The sequence below is a fragment of the Dermochelys coriacea genome, chromosome 6 (genome assembly GCF_009764565.3).
Source record: "Dermochelys coriacea isolate rDerCor1 chromosome 6, rDerCor1.pri.v4, whole genome shotgun sequence".
In the NCBI taxonomy this organism is placed as follows: Eukaryota; Metazoa; Chordata; order Testudines; family Dermochelyidae; genus Dermochelys; species Dermochelys coriacea.
The window spans coordinates 95,709,311-95,725,803 of record NC_050073.1 but is presented as its reverse complement, the minus strand read 5'-3'; the positions used below and the strand labels follow the sequence as shown (position 1 = coordinate 95,725,803).

General features: G+C 41.5%; 1 protein-coding gene across 3 annotated transcripts in view; it reads left to right on the top strand.

The window, feature by feature from the left end:
- Positions 1-2,597: 2,597 nt before the first annotated feature.
- The window catches only part of EML5 (EMAP like 5), a 326,380-nt gene continuing 312,484 nt past the window's right edge, over positions 2,598-16,493 (top strand). For 2 of the 3 annotated variants that reach the window (XM_038404486.2, XM_038404485.2), the window contains exon 1: positions 2,600-3,141. In XM_038404486.2, coding sequence (XP_038260414.1) covers positions 2,945-3,141 — 197 coding nt within the window. In that variant the 5' untranslated portion in view covers positions 2,600-2,944. Of the gene's footprint in view, positions 3,142-16,493 lie in introns of all 3 variants that reach the window. The other variant, XM_043517737.1, reaches the window with a different exon arrangement.

The window sequence follows — 16,493 nt, the reverse complement described above, 5'->3', positions numbered from 1 at the left end:
GGTAAACACCACACCCCAACTCTCTTTCCATAGTCTGAAGCCAGGGGAGGGGTGTAGGCTCTGGGAGAGAGAGAGTCTTGCAAGTTGCATTTTCTCTTTTTTTTTTTTCGCTCCAGTCTGTAAATTTATGCGACTGCACAAGTATAACTAGAAAATGATTTTAATACATGTTAATATGCAAACGATTCTATGGAGCTTAAGGAAAGGGAATAAGGGAAATTGGGGGAGGGAGTCTTGTGTTAATTCTCTAAGTTTAAAATGTTTTAACTGGTCACCACAGTTCCCACAAAAGACATACACAGGGGCTGTGGACATTCACTGCAAACACCTCTGAGTGTGAAGGAGCTGTGGTGGTCACACAAGCTAGCCATGTCTGAGTTAACACACTATAAAGAATAATGGTGCGTTTAATACTGTCGAATAGAACAGCTTAGGAATTTTCAGGTCAGGCTGCTCAGTTCCCTGGCTGGCCTGATCTCTTGCAGCCTGGATTCGCAGGTGCCACACGCTGCTCAGGCAGCAAACTGAAAATTTCTATTTTCCTGAAATAGACTGAAAATAATCTATCCCCAACTATGAAAAATGTCATGCCCCACCTTTTTTCAGTCCTGATTTGGGATTAAAGTTTTTTCAAAAATTCAAAATTTTGCTTGAGAGGGAAAGACTGCTTTATGGCCAGCTTTACTTCTGAGTCATAGTTCCAGGCTTCATGAGTCTCAACACAGACAGTAATGCTTCTGGTTTGTGTTGCTGCTCTGTGTTGATTTTAATAAATATATGGGTAGAGCAGTGTGGCTGCTTATTAAGCATCCTCTCATGGCCAGAGATCGTTTTACAGGCACTCTGTTGCCATTTGCCTGTCTTGTGGACCCCTTAAGCACTCCAGATAGTCTCTGTTGTGACTCTCGGCTCCCCTTTCTAGAGCTGGTTTAATCAGAGGTGAAAGTAAGCCGGTACACCCCGGTATGGCATACCGGCAAGAGCCGGTGCGCTGTGCCAGGACTGGCTTTTGCAGATGGCAATTTAAAGCCCTGGGGTAGCGGTGGCAGGGCTCCAGCGTGGATTTAAAGGGCCACGGAGCTCCAGCTGCTGCTACCGCCCTGGCCCTTTAAATAAATCCCCACCTGATCCCTGCTGTCCAAGCCCTGGGCTACCCTTTAAATTGCCCCGCTACCGCCCCGGGGCCCTTTAAATTGCCACCAGAGCCCAGCCGCCGCTACCCCAGGGCTTGTGCAGCACAGCTCAGGCAGGAATTTAAAGGGCTCGGGCCTCCAGCAGCCGCTACCACAGTGGAGCCCCAGGCCCTTTAAAGCTCTGCCAGAGACCTGGGGTAGCGGTGGCAGCCAGGAGTCCCCAGGGCTTCTCAGTGATTTAAAGGGCCCGGGGATTTAAGGCCCTGCCTTTTCCGGTTGAGGCCACGCTCCCTGCTCAGGACTCCGGTGTACCAGTAAGTCCTTAACTTACTTTCACCCCTGGGTTTAATTTTAAATACAGTTTACACAAACCTCCGTCCTTAATCACAAAATAATCCACCTGTCCTCAATGAGTCCCAAAAAAGTCCAAAGTCCAAAAGGCTATGAGTAAGCTGGTGGTAGGGAGCTGACACCCAGCCAGACATAGGCATGACTACCTCACACTGGAGGCACAGGGTAACAAGGTGATTCACAGTCATGGGTGCCCTGAGCTTCAACGTAAGTACTTAAAGGAGAAATAACTATTGAGAAAATTCTCTTTGGTGGATAACCTAGAAATTCATACAACCTTAAAGTCATCTGATAAAGAATAAACTCATCCGGTAGGAAAAAGAACAAATGTAGAAATAATTCAAGTGATAAAATCACACTAAGACTATAGGAAGTGTTATACCAGAAAACACTCTGAGATGTGATTTCTTAGCTAATAGTGTCAATTATTATTTTCCATGATTATTTGCTATTTAAACCATAATTTAAATAGCATCTTAACATTAAGCATAATTTTAATCAAGGTAAATGATGCGCTAAGGACAATGTGTAATAAGAATACTGTTTAAAAGTAGTTTTACCCTCCTTTTATTTTTAAGAGTGCAGTGCAGGAACTGAAGTACCAGTCAGGCACTCAGCATTGCAGACAAGAGGTGCAGCCATGCAACACCTATGTAAACTGATAAGGAATTCTTTTAAAAAACCTACAACCATATATGATAACTCTGAAAGCCTTTTTTAGGTAGAGGGTATCTGTAAACTATTTAATGGAATCAAGTCGTCTTTGGGTGCTCGATACATTATTTCAGCTAGAGAAGAGCTGCTTCTTCTAGACATTGGGCTACCCCTAGTTTTAGACAGCACACGACCTAGGGAGGTAGGTGGTACAGAGATGTAACCTCCACAGAGGAGCACAAGCTTCGCTGCTACCCCCATCGCATGTTGGCAACCACAGCAGCTGGCTCACCCCGTTTGGTAACTTTGTTCATTCCTTTTGCCCAGCCCAGTCCCCTTTGCCCGTTCCCCTGTCTGCCGATCAGCCCGCCTGCCCCTCCCTCCCCTGGCCATGTATTGCCCCCTGCTCTGTCCTGTCCGTTCCCCCCGCCCCTCGCTTTCATCCCGCTCGGTGAGCGGACTCCGGCGGCTGAGAAGGGCAGCGCGGGGGCAGCGCTTTCAGCGGGCGGCGCCGGGCATGCTCACGCGGCCCGAGCATGCGCACGACAGTCTAACAGCCCGATCTGAGGGGAAGCCGTTTCTGGCGCTAACCGTTCCGGGCGGTGTCTCAGTGCAGCCATGTCTGGCGCGAGGAGACCAGCCCAGCTCGTTCGGCGGCGCCCTCTGTGAGGAGGCGGAGGAGCGGCGGCGGCGGCGGCGGCGGCGGGCATCCATGGCGGCGGCCAGGGATTAGCGAGGGAGACACCGAGCCCAGGAGGGGGGAGGGTAACTGGCCCCCTCTCCTATAGGGCTCCGGCGGTGGGGACATGGCTGACCGGAATGCCCCCAACTGCCACCTGCGGCTAGAGTGGGTCTATGGCTACCGGGGTCACCAGTGCCGCAACAACCTCTACTACACGGCGGCTAAGGAGATCGTCTACTTCGTGGCGGGGGTCGGCGTGGTCTACAGCCCCCGGGAGCACCGGCAGAAATTCTACCTGGGGCACCAGGACGACATCATCAGGTAGGGAGACCCTCACGCCCTCCCCTGTGCCCTCGCCCCGGAGCCCCGGCCGGACTGGGAGGTCCCAGACGCCCTTCTATCCATCAACCCCCACTCTCCCCTATTGCCTCCACCTTCAGCCGCGGGAGCACCTGGCGAAGCCCTGCCTGCCGCACCAGGACATCCCCGGGTATCCGAGACCCTGATCCTCAGAAACATCGGTAGAAATTGTACTTGGGATACCGGACTGTGTCCCGTCCAGTGCCAGGGGCACCAGACCTCCCACCCCTTTCTCCTGGCGTCCGGAGATCACAGGCAGAATATTGGAAATAATCTGAATATGCCAATGACAGTGTGGCTTTAATCTCTTCCCCGCCCCCTCCCCTTGCAATTTAGTTTGTCTTGTATAGCAGCAAGAATAGAAATCCCTATAGAAATGGCTTTTGGATTGCGCGGTTCACTGCCGGCTTTCCTCAGGTGCTTGGTGCTGAAATTTGTATGCATGGCCGTATGTCAATATTTTGCCAGTATAAAATGATGTGTCTCGACCGTTGCTTGGTTCCCACCTGTGTGTGCGAGTCAAAAGGCTGGGAAGTAGTAATCTGATGTGCATTTTAAAGTCATTCAACTCAGGAGGAGGTTAATCTGCAGCAGGTAGACCTTTGGCCCACATCTAAATACAGCGATTAGAGTATGGAAATGAAAGACACATCTGCAGCTTCTGCAACGTTTAAGATAATTTTATAATACCAAACATTCTTGCAGATTTGAAATTTATTCTACAGATCTGTCTAATTGTAGTAGGCTAAATCTTGAGTCTTATCGGGTGTTGAAGTTAATAAAAAAGATTAAACACCAGTGGTGCATAAGCACAGTAGATATCATGGAGGCGGAGTTATTTCCTAAATACACCAAACCAATCTTAGTAGGCTTTTGGATAGCCAGGTAGTATTGGAAGGTGAATGGCAGCATTTTGAAGTGTATAAAGGGAAGATGTGAACCTAGGTCAGCAATCCTTTTTCTTCCAGTAGGCCTCATTGTATGTGGATTTTAAATATTGTTGTCCTTTGATTGCTGTTTTTATTTAGAGAACAGTTTTTCAGTAGCCAGTAAATCTTGTAAAAACACATTGTGTACTGTGAATTGCTTGAGATGCTGGAAAGCACTTGGCATATCTTTTATATTAGCTGTACAAATGTATTAACTAGCTTTGCACATAGAGAGTAAAATGGATGCTGACGCTTTCAGGGTTTAATACATTCTAGAAATCTGGACCAAAATGGCCACAAATATTTCAGTTTTTATTTTGATCTTAAAATTCTGTTTAAGGTCTTTTCAAACTTTTGAAGATTTTGAAGTACGGGTATGAGCTTCTCTTACAGACCATTCTGTCCCTAAATTAATTCCTACTTGATGCTCAAAATGAGAAGAAAAAATTAGGTAGCTCATGGAATGCTGTAGTGTACTATGCAACCAAGCTGGGTCAGATATGTGAATTAGCTATTTGTTCTATTGTCATTTCATTCTTTTTTGACAATTTCCTCTTAATCTGAAACAAAAAAGCACCTCAGGAATTGTGATAAACTCCTCAGGCAAGGGGACATTGTGGAAAATCTTCAGCATAGCTCCCATGAGCCTTTGCTTCCTTAGGGCCTGTCATTCCTATGAGTTGTGCTCAATCTTGCAAAGGTTTACTACATAGTGCTTACTGACATGAATAGTTCTCATTGATGTAGTACTTGCTATCATGAAGTTTCCCTGTTGATTTCAATGGGGCTACTTACAGCATTACATCTGGTAGAAGTGTTGACAGGATTGGACCATGAGAAAAAAATTGGCTTCCAACTCTGAAATTTCTTTGGTCTCTCTGAATGTTTGTATTGAGTGCTAATTTGGAATAAAAGGCTAATAACTACTTATCATTCAAAATGTACCAAAGAACAGAATATCTGCAAGGGGGAAATTTGTAGTGACTTTCCTGATTGTTAGTAGATATGTTTTGGCTTCTGTGGTATCATGATCAAACATACAGGAAGTTCTTGCTTACAACGTAATGCTGTTACGGTGATCCGATTCTTTATCTGTTTGCTGAGGAAACCCTTGTGGAGTGGGGAGTGTTTTCAATTGTGTACAGTTTTTTGTATGCCTATCAAACGTTAGACCATATAGAACTGTTAGAACACTTGAAGATGTAGTGAACGTTCATCTCAACAGTAGAATGACTGTTTCCAATGATACCATCAAATTTTTTTATGATTAAGGGGGTTGCTTTCTCCTTTTAAAAAACAAACAAACAAACAAAAAAAACCCGACCCAACCTTGGTAGCTTTTCAAACTCAACTTTAGTGACTGAGGACATTAGTTCTTAAAGATATCTGACTTTTAGCATCTCATCATCCTGAAATATTAAATTAAATGTTTTCTCAAAGAAATTAGCTATGAGAAAAATGTGAGAATGTCATTGAAGGTGGGATTATATAACAGAATAATCACTATAGCTGCTTTATTTTCTCTCCATAAAATAGCAAGTTTTCAGTATGCTGAAAATTTGCTCATACAGTTTGATTTGATAAAACACGTTGAATACTGCGATGTTACTTACAATCTCTGCAGGAAGAAAACTGCAGGATTGCCATTTCTGTATGTATACATGAGTTCTCAGTTGTAAAGTCAAGACTGAGGTTTTAAACTTTGTAATGGATTAAAAAATCAAACTTGAGTGCATACACATCTACATCTGCTAAATTTAAATTGCATTATGAACTTTTGATAACTAGGTCCCATAATACAAAGTGGGTAGATCATTGGTACTCTTCTGCATAGATATGGCATGTTTTGAATGGCATTCTAACATTAAGCAGCACGCAGGAAGATAGGAATTGCCATACCAGATCACACCAGTCATCCCTCTAGACCAATCCAGTATCCTGTTTCTGATAATGGTGGGTACTAGATTCTTGAGAAAGGTGCAAGAACTTTTTTAGTAGTCAATTATGGAATACTGTAACTTGTCCGTAGTAGACAGAGAGTTTCCTCCTAATACCATCAGTTCGTGGTTAGCTTCTGATATCAAGATTTAAACCTCTTATTTAAAATAAAACACACACACATGGTTTAATCATACCTAATTTAGCTAGATGTTCTCATTATCCATATAAAACGTCTAATCTTATTTTTAATCATGGTAAACCCTTGGCCTCTATTTTACCTGTGGGAATGAGTCCCACAGGTTAATAATGCATTGAGAGAGAGAAAAAGTTTTCTTTTTATCTGTTCCTTGCCTTTCAATTTATGAATGTCCTTCTTTTGTTTTTTGTTATATGAGAGAGTAATTAGGATCACTCAAATTACTTTCTCTGCTATCATTAATTATTTTGTATACCTCCATCATGTCCCTCCCCTTATTTGTCTCCTCTCTAATATGAACAGTCTGTCTTCTCAATTTCTCTTCATAAAAGGGCTGTCCATGCCTCTAATCATTTTTTTTCCTCGTGTTACGACTCCATTTATTTTTGCTGTATATCTTCTGAGAGTCAATAACCAGAAGTGAACACAGTATTCCAGGTGAGGATATATCATTGATGCATATTAGAATGTAATACTGAAAATATTATATCATATTCTTTATTAGAGTAGTTCAGCAGTGCCACTATACTTAAAGTTGTGTCACAACTTCTGTTTAAAGGTCAGTCTTGCTAAATCCTCTAAAATTGACATAAAGAAAAGGAGTACTTGTGGCACCTTAGAGACTAACAAATTTATTTGAGCATAAGCTTTCGTGAGCTACAGCTCACTTCAATGCATCCGATGAAGTGAGCTGTAGCTCACAAAAGCTTATGCTCAAATAAATTTGTTAGTCTCTAAGGTGCCACAAGTACTCCTTTTCTTTTTGCGAATACAGACTAACACGGCTGCTACTCTGGAACCTAAAATTGACATGTTTAGTTGGATTCCTTTGAAGTTTGGTGTGGCTCAGAAAGGTGCAGTGACCTGACTTTGAGGTCATTTGAGCCATGCTCTCCTGAGATATAATAAGGCCCCCCACAAAATAGTCATTTTTCAAAAAGTTTCTAGGTGGGTTTTCTTTGCACAGAGCTAAAGATCAAACTATTGATGTGATGCAGGGCAAAATGGTCTCAATCTTTTGAGTTTTACCCAAAGTAGTATACGGCTCCCACTAAGTCTTTGGAGGACGCAAATTGAGAGTGATATTTAAGAAAATGTACATTTTTTACAGTGCACGTGTCAATATAGGAAAAACAGGCTTTCCTTTCCCACCATTTTATATATTTTAAAACTTGACTCTAGTAAGTGCTCTAAACTCCAAATGGTTATTTGGATTGCTTTGAAGTTTGGTGTTCCTTGCATGCAGTAGTGTTAGTGATCCAAATTTGGGGTCATTTAACGGACGGGTTTCTGAGTTACAGGGCCCCCCGAAACACTTTAGTTCTGCTGCCTGGTACTGTTAACTCACAGGTGATAATTACTGGATGAATCACTGACCTTGTTGAGATTGATGGGTTCAATTATAATAACTAAGGATACATTAATCACAAGCCCCCACCTAAAACAAAAGGAGTTTGGGACTGAATGGCTGGAGGTTGCTGCAATTTGTGTATCATGGGTGGCAATTTTATTATGTGGGGAATGTAATCAAAGTCTTTGGAGGACAAAATTAGATATGTAAATACTTCCAGAGGGGAAGGAATATTAGGGGGCAGAGGTGTGGGGGAGTCAAGGGAGAGATCTTTGGGGCTGCAGTAAAGGGAGGGAAAAATTAGGATTGGTGGTAGGGGAGAGGAGAGAGGTTGGAGGCTCAGGTAAAGGTGTTGTGGGGATTAGGGGGATGTGTGGGTGAGCGGCAGAGGGACTGAGGGAGAATGGGGCAGGCGCACTTGTCAGCCCCACATTCTCCCCTCCTGTGTGTCTAAATCTGGCGGGTTCTTGCCTCTCTGGGACCCCCTCATGAGCTGGGATATAGGGGGTCTTGCCCCACTGAAGGTATCTGAATTCCTCTCCTGTTCCCTTTGTATGCGCCAGGATTTGGGGGCCATGTGCCCATCTACAAGGGTTGGAACACTTCCCTACCCCATTCATGTGAACTGGGTTCTGGCCGCACCCTTTTGGGAGGGTTTGAAGCCTCTTCCTTGCTCCACATGTGATCCAGGATCTGGGCAAGTCCTGTCCCTTTGGGTGGGGAGCTGAGGATGGACGAACTTAATGCATATCACAGGCTCTAAATTACTCATGAGGGGAACGAGAATATCTTCTGAGATGCAATTGTTTCAGGTTGTATTTGTCTTCATGGGGTATTCTCACTCAGCTGAGAACATCGTATTGAGATGAATAGGCTACTTCAGACCTTTCAGAGTCTCCTATGCTGAAGACAGATATGTAGAGCAGCCCTTTCCTTCCATACATCCTTGCTGTTTATAACAAGATGCTTCTAGGTGCTCTAAAATCCACATATTTGTATACATTTTTTTTGAAAATTGCTATACCTTGTGGAAATACAGAGTAGGATTAGTGATCCAAATTTGGGGCATTTGAGCCGGGATTCTGGAGATACAAGTCCTCTCCCAAAATAGTACCTATCTGACCAACTTCCCCCCCCCCCCTTTGTTCTTTAATAGTGTTAGATAGGATTCTGTGCATGAACAGCTTGTAAAAGGAGGTGAAGAGTTTGTACATTTCAGAAATTGTGGGATTGGCAGAGTAAAGCAGTGTGTGTTAACAGGGAATATTGGGTCACTGCTGTACGAGGGCAGACTTAAGGTTGCATGGAAAATCTTAACTATGCATATCAAAATGGGAAATGACTGCCTAGGAGGGAGTACTGTGGGAAGGGATCTGGTGGTCATAGTGGATCACAAGCTAAATATGAGTCAACAGCTGTTGCAAAAAAAGTGAACATCATTCTGGGATGTATTATCAGGAGGTATTATAAGCAAGATACGAGAAGTAATTCTTCTGCTCTACTTCAGGCTGATTAAGCCTCCACTGGAGTATTGTGTCCAGTTCTGGGTGCCACATTTCAGGAAAGATATGAACAAATTGGAGAAAATCCAGAGAAGAGCAACAAAAATGATTAAAGGTCTAGAAAACATGACCTATGAGGGAAGATTGTTTAGTCTGGAGAAGAGAAGACTAAGAGGGGATGTGATAACAGTTTTCAAGTACATAAAAGTTTGTTACAAGGAGGGGGAGAAAAATTGTTCTTCTTAACCTCTGAGGATAGGACAAGAAGCAATGGGCTTAAATTGCAGCAAGGGTGGTTTAGGTTGGACATTAGGAAAAACTTCCTAACTGTCAGAGTGGTTAAGCACTGGAATAAATTGCCGAGGGAGGTGATGGAATCTCCATCATTGGGGATTTTTAAGAACAGGTTGGACAAACACTGGTCAAGGGTGGTCTAGATAATACTTAGTCCTTTCTTGAGTGTGGGCTTCTGGACTAGATGACCTCTCAAGGTCCCTTCCAGTTCTATGATTCATTCTATGATATCCTTGTTTTCGGAAGTTTGAGTTTTGCTCAAGTCAGCGTTCTTCAGGGGGACAACATACCACCAATCAACCTTAACTCTGAGTTCATGCCATTTTTTGTCATTAAATAGATTCTAATGTTTTGTTCTTCTTTGAGGGCCCTCTGTGTGTTCCCACTTGTGGATATGGCACCCAGCACTGAGACATCAAATTGCCTTGCAAAGTTGTGTCTGTTGGGGCTGTACAAGAGTTCTTGCTTGGAAGTGATGTCATTACCTTACTCAATATGAGGGAGTGTACCCCCTTATCTGCCTCAGTTCCTTCGCCATTGCCACAGAGAGTGAATGGAATTCACCTTTGTGTCCTCATTCTAGGATCTTCTGTTAGTAATTTTTGTAAATAGTTAGAGTAGTATAGAACACGTAGTGTAGTTCAGAGGTTCTCAAACTTTTTTTTACTGGTGACCCTTTTCACATAGCAAGTTTCTGAGTGCAACTTATAAATTAAAAATATTTTTGTATATATTTAACACCATTATAAATGCTGGAGGCAAAACAGAGTTTGGGGTGGAGGTTGACAGCTCACGACCCCCCATGTAATAACCTCGTGACCCCCTGAGGGGTCCCAACCCCCAGTTTGAGAACCCCTGGTGTAGTTAGACCTTCCCTTGTCCCAGGAGTCTTCATTTGACCCAGTATGAGGACCATACTGGGCCCTCATCCCAGTAATGGCTTCAAGAGATGCCCTTTCCGCCCATCAATCATACTGGAAATCAATGCCCATATCCAGGACCTTCTATGTTTGGGTGAAACCCACTGGGTAATCTGGTGTGCAGTTTGCTGAGCCTTCACTTCCCATGCTAGAAGGGAGAGACATTTGAGACTTCATGCTCTTCTGGCTTCTTAATGTCTACAGATTGAGGCTCATCAAGTGTATTGAGACGAGCCTCCATGGTGAGATCCTCTTGACAGAAGCCCAAGACACATTTTGCCACTCTAATCTCAGCATTGCCTTCTATCAAAGGTTTGAGATCAATATCTCCTTGGAATTATGTCAGGAACAAATCCTTAATGCAAGATTATTCATGCTGGTAAATCAAAAGCAGCTCTGAAGACCAAATGGATGTTGTCTAGTAAGGCCTCAATAGACTGGGCAAAAGAATGAGTGAGAATGGTAATTATTCTTCAGGTGCAAAGTAGGGCAGTCAAGCAATTAAAAAAAATTAAACTCTTCAGCCCCCTCACCACTGATGCCTCCCTCCCCACCCAGATGTATGCTATTAACGTGTTAAAAATTAATGCTTTCAGTTAATTGCAGGCTTTAAAGAGCTTTAAACTAGAAATTTAGGGGAGATGGTTGGGTAATCTCCATGCCTGATTCTAATATTGACCAGGAGGAAAATCAAGAAAGAGAGAGAATACAGCAGTGGAGAAAGGAACAACAATGGGTAGGAGAATGGACATTAAGAGGAAAGATAGTGCTAATACCAATGAAGCTGACAGATGGGTAATACTGGCCATAGAATAACTGTACCTCATTGGTTGAGGAATCTGGGTGAAGCCAAGCAGAAACAACTAAGATGTTTGCATACCCATGCAAGGAGCCTGAGTAACAAAATGGAGGAACTAGAACCACTGGTGCAGGAAGTTAAACTAGATATTACAGGGATAACAGAAATATGGTGTAATCGTAGTAATGACTGGAGTACAGGTATTGAACATAAGAATGGCCCTACTGGATCAGACCAAAGGTCCATCTAGCCCAGTATCCTGCAGAGTGGATTTGATTTAAATCGCTTGTCAGGAAGACTCGATTTAATCATGGATTTCTGCATAAAAGTGCATTCTTGTTGATTGTTATAACCTTAATACATATTCTTCACAACTGAGAGATAGATGTAGATTTCATTTTTAGAAGGTACACACCATACATTTTTAAAGTGATTTATTTTGAAAACTTTTCAGATAAGTTTTACAGGTATATCAGAAAATGAATGATTGTTTGGTTATTTCATTTACCAAAGGTAATTGAAGCAGATATTTATGAAGTCACTGGGAGGTGAACTATCTCCAATTCAACAGGTTAATCATTAATATTTGGAGGATTTTCTTGCCATGCTGTATTAAGAGGAGAACATCACCAGACATTTTTAAATTGTTTTATTTAACTAAAACAACAACATTATATATTCTGGATTTTTTTCTTCAACAGCAAATCTATAATACTTTAACAGAACAAACATATGAATTTTTGAATTTAGTTAAACATTCACATTTTTTAAAATTAGGTTTGCTTTTGTTAAAATTGTTTGTAACTAAAGTAGTTAAATGAAATATTTAAAAAAACCCAAAAATTAAATTGACTGTGTCAGCCAGGTCAACATGAGAAATTTAAAATATTGGCTTCTGTAGCTAACTCAGTTGTCTTCACCTTCATTTTCCTGTTTGTTCATAATTTGGAAAAGAAAAACAACCTTTCCTGCTTTTTCAGGTCCCAAACGATTTCTCAATTTGGAATGAATTAGTCCAAAGGAAGAAAATATTCTTTCTACACGAGCAGTAGAAGCTACTGCTGTAAAAAGTGAGATTATCACTTCAACAGTCTCTGAATCCAAGTGCTTAAGTGACTTCCACCAGTTCACTGGTGTGACTTTCTTTAAAACGTCATCAGCAAACATATATTTCTTGAATGGTTCACCCTGAGCTCTGAAGTTTATTATAGTTGGCGTTATGGAGGGATGATTGCTGGATGTCCATGTCATAGCCAACTCCTCTTCTTCCGCACTTAAGGTTTGACCCTGGTACGAGTATTGAGAATATTTTCAAGAAATGAGCTGGAGATAGTGCTAGTCTCATTTGTTTTTTTTTAATGCTTGTAATTTAACTGTCATTGCATATTTCTCTTTTTAAGATCTCACTCAGTTCCTTCCAGATTTCACCAGCGTTAGCAATAAAACAGCTATTTCCCTGCATTTTGTTCAAGGCTACAGAAATAGGCTTCAGGGTACTTGGCATGTGTTCAACATTTCTCTTAAGCCCAATGTTGAGAACTTTGACTGTGACGGTTCCATCTATTTTTTTCACGATTTTGTTCACAAACTGTCATCAGATTAGGCCAGTTCTTGATATAGTGCTCAAAACAGTCCACTGTTGAGTTCCATCACATATCTTGTGGGAGAGTTAGCTTGGTTCCTCCACTTTTTTCAGAGCAGCTGCTGCAGAGTGGTTGTTACAGAAGTATTTTGCAATTTCAACAAAATTAGCCTTTATTTCTGGAACACTGAAGTCTTTGGCCAGGAGTCTAGGAGGTGCATCAAATGAGCACTGCAACCGTATGTTATTAGCTTGGGACTCTCTTCTAAATTTTTTCTCATCTTGGATACATTTGCAGCATTGTCTGTGACCAAGCTGCGTACTAGACATTTGATTTTTTTTTCAGTTTGTTATAGCTTTTACTGCTACTTCTTGCAAGTATTTTGCTGTGTGTGCATTTCCTGATGTATCAATTGTTTCTGTAAGGAAGACATTCCCTTCTGCTGATGTCACACAAGTACATACAACAGGATCATTGTGGACATTGCTCCACCCATCAAGACTCAGGTTAACAATTTCACGCTCTAGACCTTTTGCACATTGCTCAATTTCTCTTTCATACACCCAGCAATTTGCCTGGGACCTGCTATGTTGGGTGGACTGTATCCTGGTCTTAATGACTGAACCATGTTAATGAATTGTGGGTTCTCAATCATACAGAAAGGAAAGTTTGTTACATAAACAAACCAGGCAATTTTTTTTATCAATTAACTTTTTTTGTAATCTGCTGGTTCTTATCACAAACTCATCTCTGGTTGTTTCTGGATGATGGAGATTTTTTTTTTCTTTTTGCTACTGGTGATATACATGATGTGACTGAAACACTATCATTGGCAGATAACTCTGAAACTATAGAAAATGATGGTGATCTTGAAGGTGGATACTGTTCAGAATCTTGTATGGTGAGGATGGATTCTCCTAAACAAAATAAGTCAAGGCAGTTACTTAATTATTATTACCATACTGCTCATTTAGTATTACTCATTGCATTCACTGACACTCGGTACTACTTTAAAGGTGAAATTGTAAAAGGAAGATCTGCCTATTTCAGCTATTTATTTTTTATCACAGTGATAGTACCATACAGTAACAACTATATTTTTTTGCTCAAACATGAGAATTCAAGAATAATCCAGAAGGAAGACAGGCAATCCTTAAGAAAGAAGTAAGAAATAAAAATCTTTACCAACCTGAAGATCCTGCATGTTCAGACATGTTCCTTTCATCATCTTCACCGCAGCTTCCTCCTGAGAAGGAACACTTTTCATGATAAGAACGTAAGAATGGCCATACTGGGTCAGACCAAAGGTCCATCTAGCCCAGCATCCTGTCTTCCGACAGTGGCCAATGTCAGGTGCCCCAGGGAATGAACAGAACAGGTAATCAAGTGATCCATCCCGTCGTTCATTCCAAGCTTCTGGCAAACAGAGGTTAGGGACACCATCCCTGCCCATCCTGGCTAAAAACCATGGATGGACCTATCCTCCATGAATTAATCTAGTTCTTTTTTGAACCCTATTATAGTCTTGGCCTTCACAACATCCTCTGGCAAAAAGTTCCACAGGTTGACTGTGCATCTCGCCTTTAGTTACCACCACTACATATCCATTAGACATAGCAACAGTTCCTTTAGTGCCACAAAACAATAGATGGCAAAGAGTCCTGTGGCACCTTATAGACTGACAGACGTATTGGAGCATAAGCTTTCGTGGGTGAATACCCACTTCGTCTGATGCATCACCCACGAAAGCTTATGCTCCAATACCTCTCTTAGTCTATAAGGTGCCACAGGACTCTTTGCCTCTTTTACAGATCCAGACTAACATGGCTACCCCTCTGATATGTAAAATAATAGATGTACTTTTTATCTGGTCATCTCATTACTGCTGGGGCCATACCTGATCACATTAGTCATGCAGTTAAGTCCCATTGACTTCAGTGGACTGGAGGGAGTAAGGTGAGCAGGACTTGATCCTCACCACTTCAGGTCTCTCTCCCAATACTAGGAAAACACCCCTCCCAGTAAATGCAATGAAAGATAATAGGTATTGTACAGTTCAAGTATTGCTGTCCTCTGCCACCCTAGAGCTATGCCATTAATCTTCAACTCAAAATAATAAAAGTCTCACTCTGCACACCACCAAATACTTTCTTTGGTGCCAATAAGAGTTGCATAGTAATAAGGCTCTGATTTAAACTGACCAAGTTAAGGCTAACAAATCCTCCTCCCTTTGGGCCTACATTTTATAACATCTTATCCCTCATGCTCTTAGAGCACACATGGTAAGGAGTTCTACATGCTGATGGGCATAACTCCAATTGCCAGCTTTCATTAGGAAACAGCTCTATAACCCAAAATATAAGTTATGATGTTGTTTCATTTGGGTAACCAGGCCTTGCATTTTTTTGTTGCACTCTTTGCTTTTTGCACGCATGTAGAGGAACTTCATTAAAATATTCCCAAACTGGGTCTCTTACGGCTTGCTGCCTTTATAGGTTTTCCCTTCTTGTGAGAGCATGGTATAGTAGATCTGAAATCAATGAAGGCTGCACTGAGAAAGACCTCAAGACTTCTGGAATATGCTGCTCAAACAGTTTCATTTTGTTTCTACGGCCTGTTCCTCTCTTCTCACATTTATCTCCAGACTTCTTCTCCTTGTCCAGATCTATTCCGCCCCCAACAATCTTTTTATTCATTGAACTTTTTGAAACTTTGCACTTTTAGAGAGAGGTAGGGGATTGACTCAGTGTACACAAATTTGCAGAGGGACAATAGGGTTGAGGTCTGTTATTTCTCACCTCTATATATTTATTTATTTTTATTTTTATTTTAAAACATTTTTGCTGTTAACAAGCATGTTATCTCTGGAGACACAAATCCACAGTTTGAGAACTGCAAAACTAAGCATCTTTGTTGGTATCTTCTTGACATAGCACTGAGTCCCATTGAGTAGATAGAAGGATTAACCTAAATCTATACAGATGCCCCTGGAACCCCATAAGATTGGGTTCCCAATCCATGAACTATTGGAACTCATTTACACAACTTTTCTTAAACATTACATGAATATATTGTCTCATACTATAGAATTAGAATTTATAATCCCTATTCCATGATGAGATATCTTTGAGTTATAATGTATCTTAGATAAAACTATCTTTAGATAGGCTTTTTCCTCAAAAAGCATTTTATCAAAAATATGATTTAGATAAAAATCCATTTATTTTATTTTTTTTTTTTAAATTATTGATTTTTATCCTCCCTGCTAACTTGTCTTCCTACAGTGGCCAGGGCCAGGTGCCCCAGAGGGAATGAACAGAATAGGTAATCATCAAGTGAGCCATCCCCTGTCACTCATTCCCAGCTTCTGGCAAACAGTGTGTGCTGAAGAGTGTGTGTGCTGTTCAGGAAAAAGAAATAAAGGTAAAGGAGATGGAGTAGCATTGTATATTAATGATGAGATAGACTGTAAAGAAATTAGAAGTGATGGAATTTGTAAAACAAGTCTTTTTGGGTCAAAATCACTTTGCGGAAGAAAGCTACCAGAGGCTCCCCTGGGACAGTGGCTTGGGGTATGCTACAGACCCCCAGGATCTGATGTGGATATGAGTAGAGACCTCTTTAATATTTCTAATGAAATAAATACTAGTGGGACATTTGTGTGAAGGAGACTTCAACTTCCCATATGTAGATTGGTGGACAAGTGCTACTAATAATAGTAGGACCCAGATTTTTCCTAGATGTGATAGCTGACAGATTTCTTCACCAAACCTACAAGAGATTATGCCATTTTAGATT